This window comes from Macrotis lagotis, chromosome 6 (assembly GCF_037893015.1).
Source record: "Macrotis lagotis isolate mMagLag1 chromosome 6, bilby.v1.9.chrom.fasta, whole genome shotgun sequence".
NCBI classification, from domain to species: Eukaryota; Metazoa; Chordata; class Mammalia; order Peramelemorphia; family Peramelidae; genus Macrotis; species Macrotis lagotis.
In genome coordinates, this window is record NC_133663.1 from 97,218,806 (window position 1) to 97,240,846 (window position 22,041).

Genomic DNA, 22,041 nt, shown 5'->3' on the forward strand with positions numbered 1-22,041 from the left:
TTATACCATCTTTTATAAATAGTGTTGTAGGCAGGTAGAGTAATGATCTCTGGGTGGTAAAGTTCCTTGGACATTCTTGATGCTAGTTATTGTCTCTTTCCAAGCCCACAGCACCTCTTTATAGAGAGGTAAATATCTCACCCTAGAATAAATGATTCCTGCCTCTTCTGCAGGCTCTTCTGTGGATCTCATTGTTTATCCCCATATGTTAAGATTTACCTTTAATTCTGATTGGCTTCAGTGACATGCAAGGATACCTTTGGGAGGTATAGCATATGAACAGTAGTATCTGAATGTTCTAAATCCCTTATTTTTTTTTCTGAAGGAATAGAAGTGAGACACAAAGTTTGTACCTACTGCTCTTCCACACAACTATAATATTAACTAATCAACATATGTCTTATGATTGGATATAAAAGATTAATATAATAATTATAGCTAGAATTAGTTTGGCACCTTAACTTTTGCAAAATGTTTTTATAAAGCAAAAAAAAATCTTCACAGCAACTCTGGGAGATGCTATTGTTGCCTGCTTTTTACAGATGAGAAAAAGGAATCAAAAAGAGGTCAAGTGCCTTGAGTATAGTCAAATAGCTAGTAAGTATCTGAGGCTACAATTGAACTCAGATCTTTATGACTCCAGGTCCAATCTTCTATCCATTGGGCCCCCTACCTGCCTCTAAATATCAACCCTCATGTTCCAAGCAGTAATCTCTGATTGAGTTTCTGTAGTAATCATATTCCATTAATTAGAAATTTGAACTGGATAATAAAAGCTTACACTTAGAATTTCTTTATCATTGCAACCAACATTCTAATTGGCTAAAATAAACTTACACAAGCAACTTCCTGAATAATATGTCTTTTTTTGTAATTGACCTTTCACCAACAGAGCAACCTTTTTTTATCATCCTTAGTCATCAACCCTCAACAATCTCCCACCTCACTCAATCATCCTTCACCAATATGTTCAAGCTAATCATTTGTATTTATGATCATTTCAACTTCCCCCTTTCCTCTGGTGGATCAGGCTTTCTTGAGTCAATTATTTATTATTTTTCCTTTGTCAGTAGCAATTGCATCTATGATTCCCAGTGCTTCTGTCAGCCCTATAACATATCTCAACATTTATTTTTAATTTTCAAATGGTTTCTAAATTTTAACTTTATTAAGGTCTCCTAAGATCATAAGGACTCCTTATAATGGTTGTGGAGCCATTTTGTCTTTTTATGCATATCCTATAGTGAACTTTAAATAAGATTGTTTGAATTCTTTATTTATTTTACTTATTTTAAGTTATTTCTGTTATTATGTTGCATTCCCCTATAAAATTGCTTATGTGGACCACTGAAAAAATGACAAATGAGTGTAAAGAAAGGCCATAATCAGGCTAGACTTTGAAGAAAAAAAGCAATGTATTTATTTTTTTACATCAAAGACCTGATACAAAGTAATAAGAAATGTGGAAAGAATGGATAAATACAATCTGAGTACAAACTCCAAATCTTATTTTAGCTAATGGTTTTAACCTTTTTATTCCATGCCATCATTATCAGTTGTGCTAATAGAAGAAGTGATTAATTTGATCTTTACCTTCATTTTTTTCTTTAGCATACTCCCAAGTAAGAGGGTATGGGGAGACTAGGAAAGGAAAAAGAAGAATCTGGTTTCTTAATAACTAAAGGTTGATTATATTTCTAACATATTACTATATAATATTCAGTTCTAGTATTTTCTCATGAATGCTTAAAAAATGTTCAACTTTTTTTTAATTCCTAAGGTGTTTTAGGAAATATGACTAGAAGAATTTTTAAGGACCCCCAAAGATCCTTTATAATCTGGGAGTCCCAAACAAGCAAGAATCTTTCATCACACTATGACAATACTTACAGGATTTCATTTTCTTCAAGTGCCATCCATCAACACCATTCTCAACTGAGAAATGCTAATTTTCATACAGAAGACTCTAATCTAAAGGAGTATTATTATCATGTTAATGCCCCCCAGAGTGAAAGTCTGTCAAGTGTGTATGAAAGAGCACCAAACAATGGAACAATGATGTCACCTTCTACTCCATTACGACAGTATAATGGATTAAATCATCCCCCAGAGAACACTTTATCTTTGCACACTTCTGAAATAAGCACATCATTCTGAAATGCAGAAGACTTTTGGGGGGGGAACATGGAAATACATATTTTTCTGTGTTTGTGAGAGTTTCTTAAGACAAGTTGTATAATAAACCTTTGATTTTTTTGAAGGTTACTTTACAGTATGACAACATAAGTATTGGGGATACGTTATGGGTCCCAAATATTTTGCCAAAGTTTCTTATTGTGAATAATAGTAGTATAAATAGTACATGTTGTTACAGAAGTAAAACCTGCAAGAGTATTTTATGTATTAATACATTTTATAGCTGTAAATAAAAAAAAGTTCTCAGTGTTAATTTCTATTTCAAGATGTATGTGATTTAAATATTAAGCTAACTCAACATCAAAATGATGTAAGATTGATCATCACACCATGTTGTAGTTAGAGTGTACAGTGTTTTTCTGGTTTTATTTATCTCGCTCAGCATCAATTCATGCAAGTTTTTCTAGGCTACTCTGAAATCCCATCCCTACTAATTTCTTATATAACAACAGTGTTCCATCACATACACATACCACAATTTGTTCAACCATTTCCCAATTGATGGACATCCCCTCAATTTTCAATTCTTTGCCACTACAAATAGAGCTGCTATAAATAATTTTGTATGTGTCAGGTTTTTACCCTTTTTAATTATCTCTTCAGGATACAGACCCAGTAGTGGTATTGCTGGATCAAAGGGAAGGCACATTTTCATTGCCCTTTGGGCATAATTCCAAATTGCTCTCCAGAAAGACTGGATCAGTTCACAGCTCCACGAACAATGCATCAATATCCCAGATTTCCCACAACCCTCCAACATTGATCATTGTCCTTTCTGGTCATATTGGCCAATCTGAGAGGTGTAGATGCTTTAATTTGCATTTCTCTAATCAGTAGTGATTTAGAGCATTTTTTTTTCATATGACTATAGATAGCTTGGATTTCCTCATCTGAAAATTGCCTTTGCATATGCTTTGATCATTTATCAAGTGAGGAATGACTTTGTTTTTTTATAAATTTGATTCAGTTCTCTCTCTATATTTTAGAAATCAGTCCTTTGTTAGAAACACTAGTTGTAAAAATTCTCACCCAATTTAATACTTTCTTTTGATCTTGATTAGAGTGATTTTTTTGTGCAAAAGCTTTTTAATTGAATGTATTCAAAATATCTAATTTGTTTTTTATAATGTCCTCTCTTTCTTAGTCATAATCTGCTTCCCTTTCCATTGTTCTGAAAGGTAAATTATTCCTTGGACCCTAAATTTGCTTATAATATTGTCTTTTATGTATAAATCCTGCACCCATTTTGATTATATTGGTATAGGGTGTGAGATGTTAGTCTAATCCTAGTTTTTGCCATACTATCTTCCAGTTTTTCCCAGTAGTTTTTATCAAAGAATAAGTTCCTATACCAGAAGCTGGACTCCTTGGGTTTATCAAACAGCAGATAACTACAATCATTTCCTGCTGTCTCTTTTGCATCTAATGTATTCCACTGATCCACTACTCTATTTCTTATCCAGTACTAGACACTTTTGATGACTGATGCTTTATAATATAATTTTAGATCTGGTAAGGGTAAGCTGCATTCTTTTTGCATTTTTTCCATTAAATCCCTTGATATTCTTGCTTTTTTTCCCCCTCCAAATGAATTTAGTTACATTTTTTTCTAGCTCACTAAAGTAATTTTTTTTGAAGTTTAATTCATATGGCACTAAGTAAGTAGTTTATTTTAGGTAGAATTGTTATTTTTATTATATTTTCTTGGTCTTCTCATGAGCATTTATATTTAACCAGTTATTTAGATCTGATTTTATTTGCATGAAAAATATTTTATAGTTTTCATAGAGTTTTGAGTCTACCTTGCAGGTAGATTCCCAAGAATTTTGTGTTGTCTGATGTTATTTTAAATGGGATTTCTTTTTCTAACTCTTAATGCTAAATCTTGTTGGTAATACATAGAAATGCCAAGGATTTATGTAGGGTTTATTTTATAACCTGTGACTTTGCTAAAGTTGTTAATTGTTTGCAACAGTTTTTAGATAATTTTTAGGGTTCTCTAGGTATATCATTATACCATCTGCAAAGAGTGAGAGTTTTGTTTCTTCCCAATACTAATTCCTTCAGTTTCTTTTTCTTCTCTTATTGCTGAAACTAACAATTCTAATATGATATTGAATAGTAGTGGTGATAACAGGCATCCTTGTTTCACCCTTGATCTTATTGGGAATGCTTCTAGCTTATCCCCATTGTATATAATGTTTGTTGATGGTTTCAGAGACACTGCTAATTATTCTAAGGAACAATCCATTCAGTCCTACACTCTTTAGATTTTTAGTAGGAAAGGATTTTGTCAAAGTCCTTTACAGCATCTTTGAGATAATCATATGATTTCTGTTAGGTTTGTTATTGATAGTCAATTATGTGACAGTTTTACTAATATTGAACCAACCCTATATTTTTTTTTAGGTTTTTTGCAAGGCAATGGGGTTAAGTGGCTTACCCAAAGCCACACAACTTGGTAATTATTAAGTGTCTGAGGCCAGATTTGAACTCAGTTACTCCTGCCTCCACTGTGACACCTAGCTGCCCCCAACCCTGCATTCTTGGAATAAATCCTGATTAGTCATAGTGTATTATCCTATTGATAACTGGCTGTAATTGCTTTACTTATATTTTATTTAAGATTTTTGCCTCCATATTCATTAGGGAAATTGGTCTATAATTTTCTTTTTCTGTTTTGACCCTTCCTGGTTTGGGTACCAGCACCACACAGAAGGAATTAGGCAGAGTTCTGTCTTCATCTATTTTTCCCCCAAATAGTTTATATAGAATTGAAATCAATTGCTACTTGAATGTTTGATAGAATTCACTTGTGAATCCATCTGGCCCTGGAGATTTTTTCTTAGGGAATTCATTGATGACTTGTTGAATTTCTTTTTCTGAGATAGGGTTATTTAGGTATTTAATTTCCTCTTCATTTAATATGGGCAGTTTATATTTTTATAAAAATTCATCCATTTCATTTAGATTATCAAATTTATTGGCATACAGTTGAGCAAACAAATTATTACTTTAATTTCCCCCTCATAAGTGGTGAGTTCACCTTTTTCATTTCTGATGCTAGTAATTTGGTTTTCTTCTTTCTTTTTTAAAAAATCAAATAACTAATGATTTATCTATTTTATTGTTTTTATAAAAACAATTCTTGGTTTTATTTATTAATTCAATTACTTCCTTGCTTTTGATTTTATTAATTTCTCCTTTAATTTTTAGGATTTCCAATTTGATATTTAATTGGGAGTTTTAAATTTGTTCTTTCTCTAACTTTTTTAGTTGCATGGTCAGTTCATTGCTTTCCTCTTTCTCTATTTTATTCATATAAGCATTTAGAGATATATCCCTTAATGACTGCTTTGGCTGTATCCCATAAGTTTTGGGGTATTTGTTCATTATTATCATTGTCTTGGATGAAATCAATAATTCTATAACTTTTTTGTTTGATCCACTCATTCTTTAAAATGAGGTTATTTAGTTTCTAATTAGATCTAGGTTTATCTTTCCTTGGTCTATTATTACAAGTGATTTTTATTACATCCTGGTCAGAAAAGGATGCATTGATATTTCTGCCTTTCTGTCTTTGAATATGAGGTTTTATGTCCTAGTACATGGCCAATTTTTGTGTGGGTGCCATGTACTGAGGAAAAAAAAGTATTTCTTTATGTCCCTGTTCAATTTTCTCCAAAGGTTTATTGTGTCTAAATTTTCTAACATTCTATTTACCTCCTTAACTTCCTTTTTGCTTATTTTATGATTGGATTTATCTAATTCTGAGAGAGGGAAGTGGAGGTCTTCTACCAGTAGAATTTTGCTGCCTCTGTCTTCCTATTACTCATTCAGCTTCTCTTCTAAGAATTTGGATGCTATACCATTCTTGGTGCATTCATGTTTTGTACTGAAATGCTTCATTGTCTTTTAGGAGGATATAGTTTCCTTCCTTATCTCTTTTAATGAGATCTATTTTTGCAGTTGCCTTGTCTGAGATAAGGATTGATGGCCCTGCCTTGTTAACTTCAGTTGAAGCATAATATATTCTGCTTGAACCTCTTTCTTTTACTCTTTATGTATATGATTCTGGTTTTCAATACACTCTGCCATCCACTTACATTTTATGGGAGAGTTCATCTCATTCACATTCAAAGTTATAATTATTAACTCTTTATTGCCCTCCGTGCTATCTTCCCCCCTTTTGTATTTTTCCCCTTCCCCTCATTCCTATTCCTTAGTATTTTGCTTCTGAATATACCTTCTTCAATGTGTTTGCTTCTTCTATCCAACCCCTCTCCCCTTCCTTTCCCCTTTCCCTTTGCCCCTTCTTCTTTCCCTTCCTTCTGTCAGTTTCTTCTTTCCCTCCCTGTTTCTGTTCACCTTTCCCCTCTTAATACTTAAAAGGTAAGTTAATTTTCTAAACTCAATTAAATATGTGTATATGTTAATCCCTCATTGAGTCAAATCTGTTGAGAGTAAGATTCAGGCAGCTTTCACCTCCTCCCTTCTTACCCTCTTTTGCAATATGTCCTTTGCACCTCTTCATTTTATATAATTTACCCCATTCAATCTCTTTCTTTCTCCCATTACTTTAATGTTCCCATCAGAGTCACAGTCAAGTTATGTGTGTCCATTACTTCTGACTAAGTATATTCCCTCTAATAGAGTTACAGTCTCAAGAGTTATGAGAATCTTTCTCCCAGGTGGGGATATTGCCAATTTCATCTTATTTAATAAGTTTTTTTTCTTTTCCCCTTTTTATCTTTTCATGTATCTCTTGAGTCTCCTGTTTGAAGACCAAATTTTGTTTTTACCTCTGGTCTTTCCACCAGGAAAAATTGAAAGTCCACTATTTCATTAAGGATCAGTTTTGTTGGATAGTGAATTCTTGACTCCATTCCAAGCTCCCTTGCTCTCTGGAATATCATATTCCAGGCCCTTTGATCCCTTAATGTTGATACAGCCAGGTCCTGTGAAATCCTGACTGTGGCTCCTTGGTATTTAAATTGTTTCTTTCTGACCACTTGCTGAATTTTCTCCTTGTTCTTATAGTTCTGGAGTTTGGCCACAATATGCCTTAGTGTTTTAATTTTGGGATCCCTTTCAGGAGGGGATCAATGTATTCTTTCAATGACTATTTTGCCCTCTAGTTCCTGATATCAAGGCAGTTCTCCTTCACTATAGCCTGAAGTATGGAGTCCAAGCTTTTTTTATGATTTTTATGATTCTTAAATTGTCTCTTCTGGATCTATTTTTCCAGGTCTGTTGTTTTGTCAATGAAGTATTTTACATTTTCTTCTATTTTTTTAATTTTGTTTAACAGATTCTTGGTGGTCCATGAAGTCATTTGTTTTTACAAATTCCAATCTTTTTTTTTAGAGAAGAGTTTTCCTCATTAATCTTTTGCATTGCCTTTTCCAAATGGTCAATTCTATTTTTCAAGGAATTTTCCATTTCCCTAAGTATGCTTTTAAGAGAATTGTTTTCTTTTTGTACTTGCCCAGTTGAATTTTCAAAGGATTTGTTTTCTTGTTGTAAGATGTTAATTTCCTCTTGCATTTATAACTCCTTTCTGATCCCTAAGAAATCTTTTTGGAATGGAAACCAATTCATATTCTCTTCCGAGGTTCTGGTCCTCTCTGAGTTAGGATTCTTGGCTTCAAGGTAACATTCAATGGACCCCCTTTACCCTGGCCTTTCTTCATTTTGCATCTTTTTCCTCAGGTGATGTGCTGGTGGAGGGGCTGGTTCACACACCTTTGATGTTGAGATCCCTAGAGGCCTTGCCCACTTCAGGGGGTTACTCATTGGTTTGGCCTGTCATGCCAGAAGCTTTCTCTAGATTGTCTGAGTTGTTGATTAGTGGTTCACTCCCTAGATCTAGACATGGGTGGGGCATGGAAAAATCTGGGCACACCCTGGGCCCTAAGGCTAGATAATTAATCTACTTAATCACCAATCAGGTTGAGGGAGCTCTGCAGCCCACTCCTGTGCCTCTGGGCAAGATGCAAACACCAGGGGGGGGAGGCTATTTGTTGTAGAGAAAGTCTCCTTCCACAGGGGTGTGGGAACTGGCAGTCCAGGTCTTCCAGAGCAGCCCAGCTGACCAAATAGATGTCTGGGCCTTTGCACCAGAGGTTCTCCTGTTGACCAAACACACAGTAAATGCTTCCATCACCGTTCTCAGGTCAGTCCCCTGGCTTCATCCTATCACCTCTGTGCTGGGCCTCTGTTCTCTACCCAGGCTCACCCATGCTCCCCTGTGACAGACCTTGTTGGTAGGTGCTCTCTTTGCTTCTTTTTTAAAATTTTAAAATTTTATTTATTTATTTTCATCCATATGCATATATATATATATATATATATATATATATATATATATATATATATATGTTTGTTTGTAAATTACAAAACTTCCTTCCATCCTCTATTCTCAACCCCCTCCCCTCAGTCAGGTTAGCATTGTACATACACATTTTTGATAAACATGTTTACAGATTAGTTGTTTTCCATATGAGGAATTAGAGTTAAAGGAAAAAGATACCTAAGAGATAATTTTCAGAATATCAGATTCTGAAGGGTTGTTTTTTTGTGCTGTGTTTTATTTTGATTTTCTTCTTCTGGATAGGTATAACATCATCCATAGTTCGTCTACTACTGTTGTTCTAGCTCTTGGGACTGCTGAGAGGAGCTGCTTCCATCAAGGTTGATCATCTTACTGAGTTATTTATATGTACTTTGTTCTCTTGGTTCTGTTCACTTTGCTCAGCATCAGATCCTGTAAGTCATTCCATGTTTCTCTATAATGCGACTATTATGGTTTCTTATAGAACAATAATATTCCATAGCATTCATGTAACATAATTTGTTTAGCCATTCCCCAATTGATGGACATCCCCTCAATTTCCAATTCTTGGCCACTATGAAAAGAGCTGTTATGAATATTTTGGAACATGTGGAACTTTTCCCACTTTTTTTGATTTCTTCTGGATATAGGCCTAAAATTGGAATTGCTGGGGTCAAAGGGAATGAACATTTTTTATTACTCTTTGGAGATGGTTCCGTATTACTCTCAGTATTACTCAGAACTCTACAAGCAATACACCAATATCCCAATCCTCCCACAACCTCTCCAACATTGCTCATTTCCCCCTTTTCTCACCTCAGCCAGTGTGACAGGTGTGAGGTGATACTTCATTGTTATTTTAATTTGCATTTTTCTAATCAATAATGATTTGGAGCATTTTTTCATATGTTTGTATATAGTTTTAATTTCTTCATTTGAAAACTGTTTATTCATATCCTTTGATCTTATCAATTGGAGAATGACTTGTAACCTTATAAATTTGATGCATTTCTGGCCACAGAAATCTTTAGTAAAAGGTGAAAGATTTATACGATCTGAAGAGAAACCAGAATATGCATTTCTCTATATATTTTAGAAATGAGACCTTTATCAGAACTCCAGGTTGTGAAGATTGTCTCCCAGCTTTCTGTTTTCCTTCTAATTTTGGCAGCATTGATTTTATTAGTGCAAATCTATATAATTTAATATAGTCAAAATCATTCATTTTGCAGTTTATAATGTACTCATGAATTTATCCCCTTTCCATAGATCCGATAGAGTATTTCTTGCTTCTTTTAAAAAAATTTTAAACTAATTAATTAATTATTTTATTTATTTATTTTCATCCATATGCACATGTATATTTGTCTATAATTTATCTTTGGTATCACTTTTTATGTCTAAATTCTGTATCCATTTAATCTTAGTTTTTGGTTTAAGGTGTGAGATGTGAATCTAGGGCTATTTTTTGCCATACTATTTTCCAGTTTTCCCAACAATTTTTGTCAAATAATAAGTCCTTATCTGAAAAGCTGATATCTTTGGGCTTGTCAAATAGTAGATTATTGCTGTAGTCATTTATTGCAGTTTCTTTTGAACCTCTCTTAATCCACTGATCCATTATCTATTTCTTAACCACTACCAGGCACTTTTGATGACAGCTGCTTTATATTATAGTTTTAAATCTGATAGAGCAAAGTCACTTCCTTTACATTTTTCTTTTTCATCAGTTCCCTTGATATTCTGAACCTTTTGTTATTCTGTATGAATTTCATTACTGTTTTTTTTCTAACTCAGTGAAATAGTTACTGGGTAGTTTGATTGGTGTGGCACTGCATAAGTAATTTAATTTGGGTAGAATTGTAATTTTTATTATATTAATTTGACCTAACCATATGCAATTGACATTTTCCCAGTCATTTCAATATGATTTTATTTATGTGAGAAGCGATTTGTAATTGTATTCATGTAGTTGCAGAGTTAGTGTTGGGAGGAAGATTTCCAAGTATTTAATGTTGTCTTTAGTTATTTTATTTTATTTTATTTTATTTAGTTTTTTCAATTTTTTTTGCAAGGCAAACGGTGTTAAGTGACTTTCCCCAAGGCCACATAGCTAGGCAATTATTAAGTGTCTGAGGCCAGATTTGAACTCAGGTACTCCTGACTCCAGGGTCAGAACTCTATCCACTGTGCCACCTAGCCGCCCCGTCTTTAGTTATTTTAAAAAGAATCTCTTCTTCTATCTCTTGCTCGTGGGCTTTATCATTTATGTATAGAAATGTTGATGATTTATGTGGGTTTATTTTATATCCTGCTACTTTGCTGAATTTGTTAATTGTTTCAAGGAATTTTTAGATGATTTTCTTGGTTCTCTAATTATACCATCATATCATCTACAAAGAGGGAGAGTTTGCTTTCTCATTGCCAATTCTAATACCTTCAATTTCTTTATCTTCTCTCATTTATAAAGCTGACATTTCTAATACATTTTGAATAGTAAGGATGATAATGGGCATCTTTGTTTCACACCTGATCTTATTGGAAATACTCCTGGTTTATTCCCATTACATATAATATTTGTTGATAGTTTTATACAGATGCTGCTTATTATTTTAAGGAAAACTCCATTTATTCCTATATTCTCTAGTGTTTTTAATAGGATGTATTTTGTCAAAGGTTTTTTTCAGCTTCTATTGATACAATCATATGATTGCTGTTGGTTTTGTTATTGATATGTTTAATTATGTTGAGTATTTTTTCCAATATTGAATCATCCCTACCTACTTGGTAGAAATCCTACCTGATCATGTTGTATTATGCCAGTAAGAACTTGCAATAATCTCTTTGCTAAAATGTTAAGATTTTTGTTGTGTCTCTTTGTGATTCTAATTTGGGGTTTCTTGGGAAAAATACTGGAGTAGTTTGCCACCAGATCATTTTACAGATAAGGAAACTGAGGCAAGGTCTAATCTGAACTCATGAAAATGATTCTAATTCCAGGCCTTATCCACTATGCCACTTACCTATTAAGGTACAATAAAGGACAAAAAGGTGCTCTGAAAGAGTCATACTATTCAAAATGTAATTTGTTACTGTGGAGTTACAGATTAACTAGAGAGACCAGAATTCAAATCAGATGAACTTTGCTTTGTAGAATTTTTCCCTAAATCAGTGTATACTTGTTGATTGATGCCTTATCTTTTAGGATTTACATATCCTAAACATTTCTTATATATTTCTGCTACTGTGATTCTGCTCATATGGGTTCTATTTTTTTTTTAGTAAGTCAAGTCACATTTAAGATGTATTGAATGAGATGTCCATTGGAATCAATTGGCAGAATCTTTAATAAAGCAAAGAAGAGAAAGCTTTTTATTTATTCAACAACCCTAATTTTATGAATATTGGGCATATCTTTAATTCTAATATTCTTGTACATAATGTTGTATATGCTAATTGATTGGTTTTGATAAAGTCCAAGTTTTGCTTTTTTTTAAACAACAATCTCAATGAGAAGTACCTAGTTCTTTATCCCTGCTAAGCAGACTTTTGATGCAATTGAAAACCATTCTACAAATAACTGCTTAAGAAAAGCAAGGGAAGGTTTATATTTGTTCATTAAATAAGAGAGTATTTTTAATTACCAGTAAATCACTGACATTACCACTTAGGTAATGTTCTGAGAGGTTGTGCCTGGAAACAAATAATGTTGATCTTTGACAGAACTGCTTTGTTCATTAAAATGAATACAGAAGGAGTAGAGTTAATAATCGATTATTCATTTGCTTGTATACTATAATTAGCAGAGGAATACACCAATCAATTTTAAGCCCACTTCCCTAGTCTATGCATGCATGGGGATTGATTGCTGGTTTGAATTTGCTGAATAAAAAGTGAAGCTAATTTCAATTTGTATTTCATTGAGTAAATGTCATATATTGATTTCTGTGACTGACTACTAGCTGAAGCAATATGTCATTCTTTGAAGGTGGCATGGCACCATCATATTATATAATTTTATTTCATGTCTCTGAAAGAGATGCTGTTTAGATATTCATAGGAGGAAACATTTCACACTAGATCCCATCCTATGTACTCTTTCAATCTTTCATTTTTTTTAATCTCAATTTGTCCATTCCTGTTTAATCCTGCAATGGATGTGCAGTGATTACTAGTATTGAAGGATGAGAGGAACATCCACTCAATAGGAAAATTGTATCATATCAAGTTTTCATTGGATTTTTTATACTATGGAAGTTACATTTCAGAGGATATGATTTAGCCAATGAAAAAAGCTAGGTTAAAGTGAATTTTTGTTGTTCTACAGTTTTCTTAAGTTTCAGGCCATACTAGCATTGATGAAGATGTTTTATATTAAAAAATAAAGGTATTGAATTCTTTTATGATCAAAATTTGTAACTTTGACTTATTTCGAGTAGCTGCCATAAATTTCAAAAGTGATTTTATTAACATAATAAAAGCATGCAGTATTTAAAGAGAAGTGCCACTTTTTGTCATTCTTTCCTTTCCCTGTGTAAAGAATTCATCTATTCTTTAGCCATTTATCATCACACATTTATTAATCAATTACTATGTGATATACAGTGAACTAAGCCTGGATGAATATAAAAACCAATTGGAATAGTCTCTGTTCTCATAGAAAAATGATGTGTGTGAGTGTGTGTGTATAGAATATTCACATGCTACATATAGTATGTGATTTTTGAAAGGGAGGTTGAAATCTTTTATAAAATCAGAAAGGCTTCATGAATAATGTTGCTGGATTAAATGAAAGTTCTGAAAGAAACCAGGAATTCCATTATGGAGCTAAGGAGAGAGGATATTCCAAGGATGGGGTGCAGCCTTTACAAAGCTAAGGAGATGGGATATAGAGACCAAAGTATAAGAAAGAACAAGAAGGCAAATTTGGTTACACAGTCAAATGTGTGGATGGAAGTTATGTTTAAGATTAGAAATATAGGAAAAGGTTAAATTGTAAAGGGCCTTAAATTCTAAAGAGGATTTTGTATTTGATTCTAGAGGCAACTTTGTTGTTAAATTTACTATATAATTTAATTTTATAATCACTTTTATGGTTGAAAGATGGACAATGGAGGATGAATTGCAGTGGGGAGAGACTTGTTGCAGGGACAACAAAAGGAGGGTCTTGTGGGAAGTGATGAGATCTTGAGCTAGGATAGTGGTTGTATGAGTAGAGATGTCTATATGAGAGATAAAAATGACAATATGTGACAACTGATTGAATGTATTTGATAAGTGAGAAAAGGGGAATAAGTGTTAAAATTAAGTTTTTATATCTGTGTGCCTGAAAGAATAGTGGTCCCAGGAAGTAATAGTGAGAATTTGTGAAAACTGCTTCCTCTGTGGACAAAGAGAGGTAATCTGTGTCAAGCAAAGTGAATTTCTTGGTAATATAGTCCCAGATAGAATTGCTTATTTCCATGATAGGAGAGACTGAAAGCCCATCATGAGGAACTGTGTAATTAGATATCAGACTGGGAGAAGATATTAAGTGCATGATTATTAAAAATGGAGAAAAAAGGATCTTATGGGAGCAGAAGAATCAGGTCATCCTGGCCATTTTTCCATCTGAATCCATGGCAAATTTTTGCAGGACACACCAAATTGAGAGGAAATGGATACTGGAGGGATAGAATATGAAAAGGGAGGCAGACCAAGGCTAATATTGAGGTTAATAGAATTCCACCATAGTGGCTGATTTCTTTGATCACTGAAACAGATAGGATAGCTGAAACTAGAGCATGATACATGGATGCAAATGGTTCAGTGGCTCTTCCTCTTTCTTCTCTCCCTTTATATCTAAGAAAATAAATGTCTAAAATAGTTTTATGTTTCTAAAAGTCATTTACTTTTATTTTAATTCGTCCCAAAGCCATAAACTTCTCATTGTGGATTTTATAATTTGTGAAAACAGAAAGAAAATGGGCAGAGGCTGTCATATTATATATGTAGAGAGATAAAAGGACAAAGGTTTAATGCTGTCTAAAGTGCCTTGCTTCCATTCTGACTGAGGGCTACAAGACCAAAATTAATCATATTGAAGTTAATTTATTATTATTATTATTATTTAGTAAATATCTCAAAGACAGCAGAGATAGGTTCATTTTTTATTTTTGTCCTTAGGTGAAGGTAGTCACCTTTGATGTCTGGGAGAAGTCTGGATTATCAAGTCATGATTCTTTCTTGTAGTTGAAGGAAGTAACTAGAAGATAGAAACTGCCTAATAAAAGGAGAAAAAAATGCTTGATGTTGGCCAGTAATGGATCAAGTACACTTTCCTTTCTTTGTCTACTACATCCTGCAGGACAAAAGGCTAAAATAGAAAAATTCAGAAATGGAATGAATTTGAGGCAAAATATAATGAATCCTGCTTTAACCATATTGATTTTGCTATGCCAAATGGATTATTTCAAAATGCTAGAAAGGTGGGCTTGAAACTCAGGAAAGATTATGGCTACATATATATATATATACATATATATATATATATATGGCTACATACATATATATGGGAGTAATCTGAATAGAAATGACAGTGGAAGCTGATGAGATCAGTAAGGAGACCATAAGGGGACAATAAGGAGAAAAAAAAGAGGACAAAGGACAAAACCTTGAAGATATCAAAATTAATGAGTATGACATTATGATGCAGCAAAGGAGACTGAAGAGAACTAACAGGTGGTGGGAAAGAACCAAGTGAGAGCAGTGCCACAAAAACCCAGAGGAGTGAGTATCCAGGAATATAGCATGGTCAACTGTGTCAAATGTTACAGAGAAGTCAAGAAGGATGACTACTAAAAAGAGATCAATCATAACTTAATAGAAAACAGTTTGAATTGAGTGATGAGTTTCACATCAGATTGCTGAGGATTTAGAAGAGAGTGACTACAGAGGCAGTAAAGACACCAAGCTCCCCCCACTCTCCTTTATGTTCATGAATTTATTCTGTACCCTTGCTTTTTCCATTTGATGGAATACGTCCCCATCTGTTCTGGGTGAATGGTATTAACTTTTTATGAAAAATTTTGCAAGTGGATTAGCATTCATAATTAAATTCACCTGAACATGTTAATATTTTGTAATGTCCTCATATAAGAGGTGAAATTTGAATGTAAATATCATTGCAAAGATCTTTACTTTGAACAATTTGATTACTTAGCCTATTAACTATGTTTGAAGTCAATGGTGAGCTTGGTAAACAGATGGAGCAGTATAAACTGAGAAAACAGAAACAAGGAATAATAAATACACTGATCTAAGAGATAAACACTGAACAAATTTGCAATAGCTCTTCAAGAAAAAAATACCTACCTTCCTTCTCATCATAGCACTGCTTTGGAAAAGACAGAGATACCCTCTTGTCATTGACAGAGATTTACTGAGTATTCCTGAGGGTAATGACAACATCCTAAGTATTATGAGCTCTACATTATTATTCCTGAATTCAGAGCAGTATGCCATTTTTCACCCTTTTCCCCAACAAACAAAATAAATTTGGATTTTGTCTTATTTCTGAATAGGAATAACATTTGCTTTCCTTGGTCCAGGGACAGGAATCCCAAAGACATCTGATCTTACTAAAGTACTTGATTAGTTGTTGGATCCACTAACAGGATACATACAAAATTCCACTCAATGATCTGTCACTCTCTTTTTATTAATTGCATTCTTGTTGAACCTCAATCATTTGTCATATTCATTCTTGACAAAAATGATAGGTTTGGAAGAAAGGGAGGCTTTTTCTTTCTCCTTTCGTGGTATTGCCTTCAAGGCTTACTGCTATTCAGGGTCCTGTTGAGATTTTGATTAAAAAAGACAGATATGGTGCAACTTCCATTAATGTTCTATTTTTCCTGTAGCAAAATGTCGACTCTTTCAACTTTCCCAAGAGAATTTGATTTTCCACATCTGTTGGAAAATTCAATTTTGAATTTTACATAAAGTACTAGAAAATAGTTGATCTTTGGATCGGGGCTATAATCTCAGTTAACACTTACATTTTTCTCTGTTATGCAAATTCCTAGTCTTCTGAGCCAAAAATTCTATGTTGCACGGAGAGAGAGAGAGAGACTTAGATTAGTAGCTAGTTGGCTTAATAGACAACTGTAGGAAGACCTAAATTCAAATCTTTCCTCAGACACTTAGGCATGTGCCCCTAGGCAAGTCACAAAACCTCTTTCAGCCTCAGTTTCCCTAAAGCATTATTTGAATTCAAGTATGATGATGATGTTGATTTTGATGTTAGAAATTCCCTTATTCTTCCAAACATTACAATTATATCTGTTGAATCCCTTTCTAGACTCCCTCAATCTTTCCCCAGGTGACCATTGGAGGGGTGGGAGACAAGGAGGACAAGGATGACAGGTTCTCCAAGATCCCCAAATACTCCATTTATTCACCAGAATACAAGTGCTTAAATATCCTGTCCAGTACCTAATCCACTCCCACTCCCATGGCACTTAGTAAAACAATGTTCTGATGCTCAAGGACACTAGGTGAAGATAGTTTACAGTGCTCCCACACATAACAGTCTATAACAATATCCTTAAAAAATCCAGACCTTGACACCTTCAAGAATCCTCTTATATCACTGTATCCCTTCAATATATCTGTAATCTATTTGTACTGAACCCCATACATTTCTGCATTAAAACTTTCTGATTGATTTATAGTTTTTCTTCTCACTACACATTTTAAATTCTTAGAGAACAGAAACTGTACCTTTTGATTCTTGTTTTTATTCTTTTTATATTTAATTTTTATTTTTCTCAATTACATGTAATTTAAAAAAAATCATTCTTTAAAAAATTGTTTTTGAGTTTCAAATTATCTACTTCTGTCCCCTCCCTTTTATTGAGAAGGCAAGCAATTTGCTATAGATTTTATATTAGCAGTCATGCAATACATATACACATTAGTCATGCAGTAATCGAAAACATAGATGTAAAAACCAAGAATATAAAGACAGTTAAAAAAAAGCATGCTTCAATCTGCTGCCAGACTCCAACAGTTCTTTCTCTGTAGATGGATAGTATTTTTCAGCATAAGTCCTTTGGAAGGTATCTTGGATGATGGTACTGGCTGAGAATAGCTAAATCACTCATATTTGATCATTATACATTATTGCTTTTACACCTGGTTTTGTTCATTTCACTTTGAATCCATTCATGTATTGTTTTGTTTTTCTGAAAGCATCCTGCTTGATATTTATTACAGCACAATAGAACTCTTTCATAATCATATGACACAACTTGTTTTCCAACTCATTCTCCAATTGATGAACATTCCCTTTATTTTCTAATTCTTGCCACAACAAATAGAGCTACTATAATTATATTTATACAAATAGATCTTTTTTCTTGTTCTTTGATCTCTTTGGGGTATAGACCTAGTATTAGTTTTGCTGGGTCAAAAGGGTACATGCAGTTTGATTGCCTTTTAGACATAGTTCTAAATTACTTTCCAAAATGGTTAGATCCATTCATAACTCTTTCAGTAGTACATTAGTGTCCCTATTTTTCTATATCCTCTCCAACATTTGTTTTTTTTCCTGTCATATTAGTCAATATGATGGATGTGAGGTAGTATCTCAGAGATGTTTTAATTCACATTTCTCTTATCAATAGAGATTTAGGGTTTTTAAAAATATAACAATAAATAGTTTTGATTTCTTCTTCTTAAAAACTGCCTGTTCATGTCATTGACCATTTATCACTTGGTGAGTGACTCAAATTCTTATGAATTTGACTTAGTTCTCTATATATTTGTAAAATGAGGCCTTTATCAAAAAACTTGCTATAAATTTTCCTCCCAGTTTTCTGCTTTCCTTCTAATCTTGGTTGCATTAGTTTTATTGTACAAACCCTTTTTAATTTGATATAATGAAAGGAATCCATTTAAAATCCTGTAAAGCTCTCTATCTCTTGTTTGGTCATAAATTTTTTCCATTTTCCATAAATTGACAGGCAAAATATATTTAGTGCTCCCCTAATTTGCTTATAATATCATTCTTGATGTTTAAATCATGTACCCAACTGACCTCTTGTTTTCTTCTTAACAACCCACCCCAAATGAGCATTTCCATTCACATGATAGAACAGAAAAAGAAGACAGTCCTGATACTGAGAATTTCTATTATGTATAGTTTGATATTCTTTTAAAAGTATATGATAAAGTCAAATATAATTTTCAGAGTTGTTCTGCTTGTCTGTTATCTCACTTTTTAAGTCTTCCTTCTCTTCTGTCAATCTGAAAAAAATTGCTTCAATAACCCTCTTCTGTTTTCTTATTTCTTCTCTCTCTCTCTCTCTCTCTCTCTCTCTCTCTCTCTCTTTCTACTCTTCCCATCTCCAAACTCCTTCACCCAAATAATAAAAATAATAATAAAAAGCAAATACAAATTGATTTCACTGAGAATCAGGAAGGAGGTGGCATTAGAACTGAACTTTTAACAGAGAAAGAGTTCTAAAAGGTAAAATTTCAGACAGTGTTCCAGGAAGAAATGACAGACAATAATAGTAGTAATAATAGCTAGTATTTCTATTAGAGTTTTAAAGTTTGCAAAGTTCTTTACATGTGTTATTATTTCATTTGAAAAGGCATGAAAGTGGAAAATGGAATGTTCTATATAAGAAATATGAAATAGGTCAGTTTGACTGAAGCATAGAGTATATGTGGGGAAATAATGTATAATCAGACCTTAAAGGAGTCATACTGGGTGGGACTTTATAAGACCAATAGAAGAGTTTTTTTTATCTTCAGGTCAATAGGAAGTGACTAAAACTTCTTGTATAATGAGTGTATGTATGTTGACTAGATCAGTATTTTGTAGATTATATATATGTATAATATGTTTACCTATATCCATATTGACAATAACAGTAATTTAATAATAAAAACTTCACAACTGTATATTGAATGGATTGAAGAGGAGAGAGGCTGGTTATAAGTAAGTCAATTTGTAGTATCATAATAATCCTGGTGAGAAAGGGGAGGAAAATCTGAACAAGTGTGATTGTGGCATAATTGTAGAGAAAAGGATGAATTTGAGGCATATTGAGATGGTAGAAGCAACAAGACTGATGACATTGACTAGAAATGGGGCCAAGTGAGTAAGGGTGAAGAGTGAAGTATGACTCTGAACCTAGGTGATAGGAGGAAGGATGCTTGTGTAGAAATAACCAAGTTAGGACGGAAGGAGGGTTTTAAAATTCTTATAGGACATCTACATGATCTCTAACAATCAATCAATCAGTCAATCAATTAAAAATTATTGGGTATAAATCAGGCAATTGGAGCTCAGGAGAGAGATCAAGGTGGTATTATATATATATGTACATATATATATATATATACTATTTAGGCATAATTTGCATAAAGATGTTGAGTATGTGCGTGTGTGTGTGTGTGTGTGTGTGTGTGTGATGAAATCACTAAAAGAAAAACAACAAAGCTGAGCTTAGGATATTTGGGAGGAAATGATTTATTACATGTCAACATTTCAGTAGTTTTTTTTATCTTTTAAAAAGATTCCATGTTCTTGAGGGGAAAGATCATATTTTCCTTTGATAATACTGTATTAGAAATATCAAGTCAATGTGGGTTACAACTTTGGCTACGGATTAGGACAAATCTAAATTACATCATAGATAACTGAATAAGCCTCTTAATTTCCTTTGGGTACTCAAGAAGTCAGCAATGAGTTTGCATGTTTACCATAGGGAATACATCAGAGACTTATAGCACTCCAATGCCAACACATTAAAGTGCGAAAGTTAGAGTTGAAATGGTCATGTGAACTCTTCCAAGTGAAATGAGGATAACATTGGTCTGATCTTATATTCAGCAAACATTAGTGCTCTCTGGATATTGTCCATTCATCCATATTAAGTGAATGTAATAAATTACAAAACGTTTTCTAAGACACTAAATAGTTGACTGGTTCCCTTTAAATGCTAGAGTAAATAAGCATAAAATTCTGATACAGTACATTTTTAATGTACTATTTATGTTCTTTGGTAACTTTCCTATAGCAGTATTGAATCAATGCCATGGAAATAGAAGAATGTGCTGATAGCTGAATAGTAGTTTATTAGATAGAAACAATATTAGTGTGAAATATAGCATATTTCAAAGTGATTTATTTTAAAAATATTTTATTAAAGAAATTGGAGGCCAATAATCTTATGACCAAAGGTAGGTGGTAGTGTTATGAATAAATATAAAATAATTAGCAATACAATAAAATATAAACTCCTTGTGGGTAGGAACTGTTTGTTTCACTTTTTTTGATCTCCAGGGTCTGCTTCAGTGTCTGGCAAATAGTAGGTATTCATTTAAATGTTTATTAAGTGACTGATCAAATGAATGACTACAATGTACTCCTCCCTTCCATTTTGATATGATAGTCATACTAGCTAAGTAACTACAGATTTACACTGCTAAATCAGTGTCCATTTTACAGATAAGGAAAAAAAAATCCCTGTCAAGATGATGGGGCTAGAACCCAATTTTCTTAGGTTTATTTCATATTCTATTCAGGGTTAGAACAAATGAAGAGTACATCTTTCTGTCTGAATGGGTATTATTATTTTTTTATTTTCTTTTAGTTTTATTGCAGAAGAACAAGCTGCTTTAAGCATATGCCAGCTCAATTGAGAATATTCTCTTAGTGCAATTATATTTCTTTTTAAGTTAGAAGAAATAATGTAAGAGGAAAGCATTTCTTCTTATCTCACTCCTTGTTTTTCCTGAAGCAAGTCTTTCTGGAATTAAAACAGTTGGTGACTAGAGGAAAAGGAATAGAAGAACTAAGATATTTTCTATTTTATTTGATTATTTAAATTGAAAAAATATATATAGCTGTACTAAAGGAGGTGCAATTCTTAGGGAAATATAAAAGAATTTAGATAAATACCTATACATATATACATGCATACAAATATGTATAGGTACATATATATATATGTGTATGAAAAGTTATTTACCAACTGATGAGATAGTATATACTTAAAGGACAGTTGGAATATTGTAAGAAAGAAATATAATTATCAGTTTGGGGAGAAACAAGTAAAAAATATAATTTATTGAGAAAAATGAAGCATAACCCCCCCAATTTATGCTAATATTTATAGAGTACTTTAAGGTTTGCAAAGTGATTTATGTAATTTTATTTGATCCCTACTTTATAGAGAGGAAACTGAGACTTAGAAAGGTCAAACAATTTGTCATGGTTACAAAACTAGCGTCTAAGGAAGGATTTGAACTCAGATATTCTTGGCTCCAGATTCAGTACTCTATCTACACTCTACCCAGATGCCTAAAAATAATTATTTATACTTTTAGGCCACAGCAGCAGAATGCTAAAATAATTGATTTATTCAGTTTAAATAATTTTTTAGTCTAGATATTTACTGTCATTCAGACTTGGTTGTAGGCAAAATTTGGGGGCAACATGTTTGACTTCAGTA

General features: G+C 33.0%; 1 protein-coding gene, 1 long non-coding RNA gene and 1 other non-coding gene across 7 annotated transcripts in view; 1 reads left to right on the forward strand and 2 right to left on the reverse strand.

The window, feature by feature from the left end:
• The window catches only part of LOC141491142 (uncharacterized), a 94,149-nt gene extending 92,148 nt beyond the window's left edge, over nucleotides 1-2,001 (reverse strand). For both annotated transcript variants that reach the window (XR_012469480.1, XR_012469481.1), the window contains exon 1: nucleotides 1,891-2,001. This is a non-coding gene — a long non-coding RNA (uncharacterized LOC141491142). The remainder of the gene's footprint in view (nucleotides 1-1,890) is intronic.
• The window catches only part of LOC141491140 (protocadherin-8-like), a 49,118-nt gene that overhangs the window by 4,365 nt on the left and 22,712 nt on the right, over nucleotides 1-22,041 (forward strand). For 2 of the 4 annotated variants that reach the window (XM_074191769.1, XM_074191770.1), the window contains exon 4: nucleotides 1,781-2,983. The exons of 1 other annotated variant lie outside the window; for it this stretch is intronic. In XM_074191769.1, the coding sequence (XP_074047870.1) occupies nucleotides 1,781-2,157 (377 nt within the window). In that variant the 3' untranslated portion in view covers nucleotides 2,158-2,983. Of the gene's footprint in view, nucleotides 1-1,780; nucleotides 2,984-8,812; nucleotides 8,965-22,041 lie in introns of those variants that run through there. One more of the 4 variants, XR_012469474.1, reaches the window with a different exon arrangement.
• LOC141492429 (U5 spliceosomal RNA) lies at nucleotides 9,486-9,605 on the reverse strand. Its single transcript, XR_012469901.1, has one exon. It is a non-coding gene; the product is annotated as a U5 spliceosomal RNA (small nuclear RNA).